The sequence below is a fragment of the Microtus ochrogaster genome, chromosome 8 (assembly GCF_000317375.1).
Source record: "Microtus ochrogaster isolate Prairie Vole_2 chromosome 8, MicOch1.0, whole genome shotgun sequence".
NCBI lineage: Eukaryota > Metazoa > Chordata > Mammalia > Rodentia > Cricetidae > Microtus > Microtus ochrogaster.
The window spans coordinates 1,204,671-1,211,786 of record NC_022015.1 but is presented as its reverse complement, the minus strand read 5'-3'; the positions used below and the strand labels follow the sequence as shown (position 1 = coordinate 1,211,786).

At 48.4% G+C, this 7,116-nt stretch overlaps 1 protein-coding gene across 1 annotated transcript in view; it reads left to right on the top strand.

Annotated features, from left to right (window-relative positions):
* The window catches only part of Dennd5a (DENN domain containing 5A), an 81,013-nt gene extending 74,481 nt beyond the window's left edge, over positions 1 to 6,532 (top strand). The window contains exons 19-25 of the mRNA XM_013347689.2: positions 141 to 286; positions 841 to 959; positions 1,298 to 1,479; positions 1,982 to 2,064; positions 2,667 to 2,790; positions 3,361 to 3,529; positions 5,510 to 6,532. Coding sequence (XP_013203143.2) covers positions 141 to 286; positions 841 to 959; positions 1,298 to 1,479; positions 1,982 to 2,064; positions 2,667 to 2,790; positions 3,361 to 3,529; positions 5,510 to 5,693 — 1,007 coding nt within the window. The 3' untranslated portion in view covers positions 5,694 to 6,532. The remainder of the gene's footprint in view (positions 1 to 140; positions 287 to 840; positions 960 to 1,297; positions 1,480 to 1,981; positions 2,065 to 2,666; positions 2,791 to 3,360; positions 3,530 to 5,509) is intronic.
* The last annotated feature ends 584 nt before the right edge of the window (positions 6,533 to 7,116 follow it).

The following is a 7,116-nucleotide window of genomic DNA, read 5'->3' as shown; positions in this document are numbered from 1 at the left end:
ATGGATGAGGGTACCCCTTCCTCCACAGCCTCTCCAGCAAAGGCTATCATTGGAGTTTTTTATTTTAGCCATTCTGACAGGTGTAAGATGATATCTCAACTGTACTGGTCATTTTCTGTCATCTTTGACTTCTCTAACAGTGATTCCATACCACATTTTGATCGTACCAAGCAAGAAGCTGGGGGGCTCCATGTTCACCGCCAACCCATGGATCTGTATATCAGGAGAACTGGGGGAGACACAGATTCTGCAGATCCCCAGGAATGTGTTAGAGATGACTTTTGAGGTATGTGTTATCTGGGGGTCCCAACCCAAGACTGTGGGGACCCAAGTTTGTAACACCTGAGGTGGGAGATTTCTTCAGGACTTGTGGAGGTCTTGTTTCACAGCCTGTGTGACAGCACAGGACCTGTTCTGAGACAGTCTGAGGCCAGGACCAGGGCTGACCTGAGGGAAGAGTCTGAATCTTGTAGTAGTCACTGGCTAGAAGGAGTTTGTGGGAACCCATCGTATACTTCCTTGTACTGGGGTGGAGTGGGGTGTTGTGAAATCCCCCAGAGTTCTTTCAGCTGTTACACACAGGTATTTGTTAAGCCTCAGGACCACCCTCTTGAGTGGCTTGACCCCCAAACCCTGGTCTTCTAAGGTTAGCATCTTCTTTCTCAGCCATGAGCTGCCTAGGAGACAAACCTGGCAGTAGATGGAGCTGTGAGCTCTGTTCCTGCAGTTGCTAAGCCTGCCCCTGCTGGGCAGCAAGCAGCCAGTCAGATTTGTGCTGCCAAGGATTGCCACTCTCAACTCCTGCTTTTCTGACCTGGCTTCTTTTCTTTATTCCCTCAGTGCCTGAACCTAGGGAAGCTCACCACTGTCCAGATTGGCCACGATAACTCTGGGCTGTATGCCAAATGGCTTGTGGAGTATGTGATGGTCAGGAATGAGATCACAGGACACACCTACAAGTGAGTGACTCTGAGTGCACCCAGGGCTGTCTTGTGTGAGTGAGGAGGAGCTTCTCAAGGAACCTCTTGAGAGTTGACTCTGCCTTGTGTACTTGAAAGGTACAAGATGGTTTCCAACTGAATAAACATGTGTAACATCTCTGGACACGTGTCCCAAGTCACCCAAGTGACTCAGGTAGTTCCAGTGATGACACACTGTGGGACAGAGAGTCTGGGGAGCCCTTAGTCTGATTTTGTAACGTGCCTCTGTGGATTGGCTTTGTTGACGGCACTGCTGAGCATCTAGGAAGGATCCTGGAGAAATGAGCAACTCTTATGGGCCATTGTTTTACTTTCAGGTTCCCCTGTGGCCGATGGCTGGGGAAGGGTATGGATGATGGAAGCCTGGAGCGAGTACTGGTTGGGGAGCTCCTCACCTCCCTCCCTGAGGTGGATGAGAGGCCTTGTAGGACTCCACCCCTGCAGCAGTCCCCCAGTGTCATCCGGAGACTTGTAACCATCTCACCTAACAACAAGCCCAGTAAGTAGAGGAGAGTCTGGGAATGGGCAGATGTCCGCCAGTCCCAGCTGTGCAGCGGCCCCAGGAGCCACCACTGCTGATAACACCGCCTTCTCTCTTGATCATCACGTGTATGTGGCTCTTGCCTTGGAGACCTGGAAGAAGAATCTGATGTGCTCCTTTTTTCCATGTGCCTGATGGGGAGCAGGTGTCTTTTCTGGCCTCCCCTTTCCTGGTGATCGTTCACAGCCAAGTCATGGCTCTCTTAAGGAAGCCAAGAATCCCAGAGTAAAATGGAAAGTAAACCTGGCCAACATCGCATAGAGATAGAGTTCTCTTAGTTATGACTTTGCCCTTAAGATTTTGGAAAGAGCTCTCTCTGCAGAAGTAGGTGGGCAAGAGTCTCTCCTTTTCAAGTACCCACTGTCCTGCTTATCCATCCCATGGGCCTATCCCCTGTGTCCTCAGTCTCCTCCTTGGTAACCTCTGAGACTACTTAAGGATGTCTGCTTGATTTTCTCAGAGCTGAACACTGGGCAGATCCAGGAGTCCATTGGGGAGGCAGTCAATGGCATTGTGAAGCACTTCCATAAACCCGAGAAGGAGGTGAGCCTTCCTGTCCTCCAGCCCAGAGCCTTCTGAGTAACGGAGTCATCCTGACATTGCAGTCACCTTGTTAGCTCTTCAAGGGCCATGCTGTGGCTAGTCCAGAATCATCAACAAGGGCTTCTGGGTCCTGGAGTTCATTATGGGGTCCATCCTCCTGCCTCCACTTCCTGAGTGCTGGGATTATAGGCGTGTATTACCATGCCCAGCCAGAGTCCAATTCAACATTGCCTTACCTTCTTAGGGATGGGGCAGACACCTTCCTTCCTCAGGGGCCTTCTGATGACTGAAAGGAGTCTGTAGGGCTCCCAAGTAAGCACAGCCTTTTTCTGTCTTTTCTGGATTTGCTTGTGTCTATCCAAAAGACGACTACACTGGCTTTGTGCACTGTTGGGCCATGTCCTATGTGTGACCCCACTCCATCACCTGCCCTTCAGGGGGTCCTCACCAAGAGTATGTTGTTCACTATGGTTAGTGCTGGACAATAGACAAGAGTCTTGTGGTCTTCTGCTTCATCCTGGCCTGGCTGTGGTTCAGGATGCAGTGGAGGGAGGGCAGCCCAGTTAAAATCTGCCTGTCACTCACCCTGTTTTCTCTCTTAGCGTGGCAGTCTGACGCTGTTGCTTTGTGGAGAGTGTGGTCTTGTTTCAGCCCTGGAACAAGCTTTCCAGCATGGATTTAAATCACCCCGGCTCTTCAAAAATGTATTCATTTGGGATTTCCTTGGTGAGCTGGTCTAGTATCCAGGAATGGGAAAAGCATGTAGATATGGAGGTCTTATCTGTAGCATGTAGTCTAGCTGTAGAAGCCAAATTAGGCAGCTCTCAGTTAGGTCTGCTCTTTGTTAGCCCTGGTTTTCTTGGAGGGATTGCTGTGAGCACTCTAACTCCATGCTCATCCTTTATGAGCTCTAGACAGAAGAGATTCTAAGCACCCTTCATCTAAAACTGGCTTTTCCCCAAGTCTTCACCCTCTGTCCCTGTAGGTCCGAAAGAACAGTAGAGACTATTGAATCCCAAGTTCTGTGTGGTCCCCACTGGAGAATTTTTTTATCCAGGACACAGTCCTTAGAGCTTTCTTGTCTCTTCAGACCAGGGGGAAAATACCATGTTTATGCCAAGGGCTACATAAATAAATTTTAAAAACTAGAAACATTATTTTGAGATATGCACATTGACATCAGAATACTTGTTTTATTCTCTTGAAGCTCCCTGTATTGGTTTGGAGAGTCCCACAGCACGTGACCTGTAGAATGGGTTTTGGGGAGCCATTGTCACACTTTTCTTTTCTTCACAGAGAAAGCACAAACCTATTATGAGACGTTGGAGCAGAATGATGTAGTTCCCGAGGAAAACTGGCACACAAGGGCCCGCAACTTCTGCCGCTTTGTCACTGCGATCAACAACACTCCCCGAAACATCGGCAAGGATGGCAAGTTTCAGATGCTGGTGTGCCTGGGAGCCAGGTACTGCAGGGACTGGAGTATTCCGCAGGCAGTCCTGAGATCACAGCAGCAGGTCTGCCATGTGGGGTGGGCGCTGAGGCACCTGGGAGGGCTCCGCTAGGCTGTTACTTCTGTCTGTATCCTGTGTGTTTGTGGGGCTCTCTGAAGGAGAGTGTAGATAATCAGGGACAGTGGAGGGCTTATTTTGATGGAAGATTTAAAACCACTCCCTTGGGGAAATTAAAAGTAAATACAAGTAGTTATTTTTTTCAGTAAACATTTGAGTGTCCCAGGCCGTATGGAAGTGGTAAGAAGGTGGAACTGGGAAATTTACTTGTCATGTTAAAAAGCTAAAGGTAGGTGGCACATGCCTTTAATTTCAGCAGAGGCAGAAGGATTTTTGTGAGTTCCAGGCCAGCCTGGTCTACAGAGAAACCATGTCTCAAAAAAAAAAGGGGGGGGGGACCCTGTCTCGAAAAATCCAAAAAAAAAGGAGGGGAGAGGGGGCCAGCAGGAATCCATGAGTGAACCCTACTAGAGAGGAGAGTCCAGGGAGTGCAGGGAGGGGGTGGTATTGATGAGGCTCTCGTGGAAGAAAATGACAAGTAGGATGAGAGAAGGGCAGATTAGGAAGCACATTTCAAAGAAAGTTAGGGGCCTCAAGGCCTGAGATGGAGAACATCCCTCCTGTATCAGGACCGCAGTGCGTGATGAGAAGGCTGAAATCGTGTGGCTCTGAGGTCATGGGTGGTGTGCATCGGAGTGGACATCACTGAGAGAGCACGATGGCCAGGGAGACTGGAGGCTGTGGGTGTCGTGGTTAAATACAGAGTCTCAGCTGAGCACTGTGCTGCACGGCTGAACCCCAGCTACTGGGAAGCTAAGACAGGAGGATTGCTTGAGCCTAGAAATACAAGGTCATCATGAGCAACAAATTGAGAGCACTATCTCTGCAACACAAAAGTAAAATAAGATGCTGGAGAGATGGCTCAGTGGTTAAGAGCACCTTTTGCTCTTGGAGAGGACCCAAGTTGGGTTCCCAGTACCCACATGGGCACTTAACAAAAGTTCTAGAGGATCCAAGACCCTTTTCTTTCCTTCCTGGCACACAGATGTACATGCAGGCAAAATACCCATACACACGTAGAAGAAAGTAAAAATAAAAAGTAGATTCTAGAACCAGAGTTACCAGGTTCATGTCTTTGGGCACATCTTTTCTCTGACCTTGAACAAGCTATTCACTGTACCTATGAGGTAGAGATGATAATATCCTTGGCTAGCCTGGCAGTGGTGGCGCATGCCTTTAATCCCAGCACTCGGGAGGCAGAGGCTGGAGGATCTCTGTGAGATCAAGGCCAGCCTGGTCTACAAGTGCTAGTTCCAGGACAGGCTCTAAAGCTACAGGAAAACCCTGTCTTGAAAAACAAAATAAATAAATAAATAAAAAATCCTGGGCTATCATAAAAACTAAATCTCACCAGGTGGTGGTGACAAACATCCTTAATCCCAGCAATCAAGAGTCAGAGGCAGATGGATCAAGGCCAGTTTGGTCTACACAGAAAAAATCCTGTCTCAAAATTACTTACAAACCAACCAACTAAACACCCACCAAACAAATAAGCACAAAAAAGCCCTAAACCTCTTGCAATTGTCCTGGCACATGAGAAATGTGTCTTAGCATTTCTTCCTGGTGGTGTTAGCTGGAGGGACAGAAGTGCTCTGGGACTTGTGTTTGACGGAGGGAAGGAACACTCACTTCAGCCTAGTAACTGGTATGTGCTAAGGTTGTCTAGGGAAAGTCAGGTGACAGGGATAGCTGAGTTGGGTTGTTTTCAGGTTGAGCAGCTCCCAGCGGAAGGCAAGCTTCTTTAGGGAGGGAAGTGGGGCTATGGGGAAGTGCTAGCTTCTTCATCTTTAGACTTAGCTCAAGGATCCCCCTTGGCCTTGTCCTGTTTCTCTTTTCTCTGGCTTTGACCTGTCTGGACCACCCCACCCTTGCAGAGATCACCTCCTGCACCACTGGATTGCCTTGCTGGCCGACTGCCCCATCACTGCACACATGTATGAGGATGTGGCCCTGATCAAAGACCACACACTTGTCAATTCCTTGATCCGAGTGCTGCAGACCCTGCAAGAATTCAACATCACACTGGAGACATCCCTCGTTAAGGGCATTGACATCTGACCTCCCAGCACCAGCCAGCAGCAGGACCCAGAAAGATTCCCTGCAGCTCTGCCTCTTCATCCCAAAGGAACCTAAGCATTTGTAAGGGACAAGAAGAGATGTATACTTACTGTAAAAAGAAAACTAGAGGATTTTTGGAAAAAATAATCTATTTTAGAGTTTATTTGCTGATCTGCTTTTTACACACTTTCATGAGAAAGAGTGACAGGAAGAGGGAGCGAGGTTGGCACTGCTTATTTTGAAGCGGGTGCCCTCCCTTGCACGGCCACGCACTGGGAGCCTGTGGCCTCCTGGACTGAGCCTGCACACACGTGTGGGGCTATTCCACATGCTGCCCCATCACGTCGATGAGGCCATTCCACATGGTTTTTAAACTAATGTTTTCTATATTCACATTATTCTGAATATCTGGCTTTCATGGGCCACGCACAGGTGTGTGAGCGGGAAAAAAAATCTGTGCTCCAGTCAAAGGGAGTCAGGCCCACATCTGTTCCTCTGCCTTCCCCCTTTTTTTGGTCAGTATTATTTGGGAAGGAGACATACCAGGACATGTCATTGTGCCGCTGTCATGCAGAAAATCATGTTTCCTGTGGGCACAAAGTTGCACAGAAGTAAACATGAGCATGTTTTAACAAGTTTGTCTTTTCTTCATCTATCTTATTTATTTAACCTGCCATTATGTGTTTTAAGTATTTGTTTTTCTTTTTTTTTTCCTCTTTAAGAAAAGGAAAAGCTTGTCACAGTCTAACTGACTATGTTATTACTGTTAAATTTATGTTGTTTTGCAACTTAGAAACCAGCTACAGTATGGCCCACTTAATAAAACACCTGAGACAAACCTCACTGGTCACTGACTTTTGTGGGAGTGTGTGGCCTGCCTGAGAGCCAAACTCTGCATCTCTCTCTCCCCAGCTGGCTGGGGTCTGTGGACTGCCTAGGAGCCCCCTGAGGACCTGGGTCCTTGGACCTTCCTTCCCTCTGAGGTGCCTTAGGCTCTCATAGCTAATTCAGTGATGAAGGGGGATGTGGGAGGAGGAGACTTGGCCAAGCTTACAAATTGTCATGTGATTGATGATGAGAGACTGAGTGGGAACAGAGAACACGGGTGACTTTGTGTGTCCTCCGGGGTGTGTGTGTGTGTGTGTGTGTGTGTGTGTGTGTGCAAAAGCTCTTTAGTGAAGGGTTTGCTGTGTCGAGTGTGACAGTGGGAGAGCCTTAGGACCCTACTAACCAGCTAAATTTTTCTTTTTAAGTATGGCTTCTTTGTCAGAATGTTCCAGAAGCATGGCCAGAGCACATACAGCCCTCACATCAGCCACTGTTCTCTTCAGTGTTCTCATGGTTCTGCACATATGCTATGCGTTCCCTTGGCTGTCGTACCCACATGTTGGGGCGACATTTGTCGGTTCCTGCTTTCCAGGGT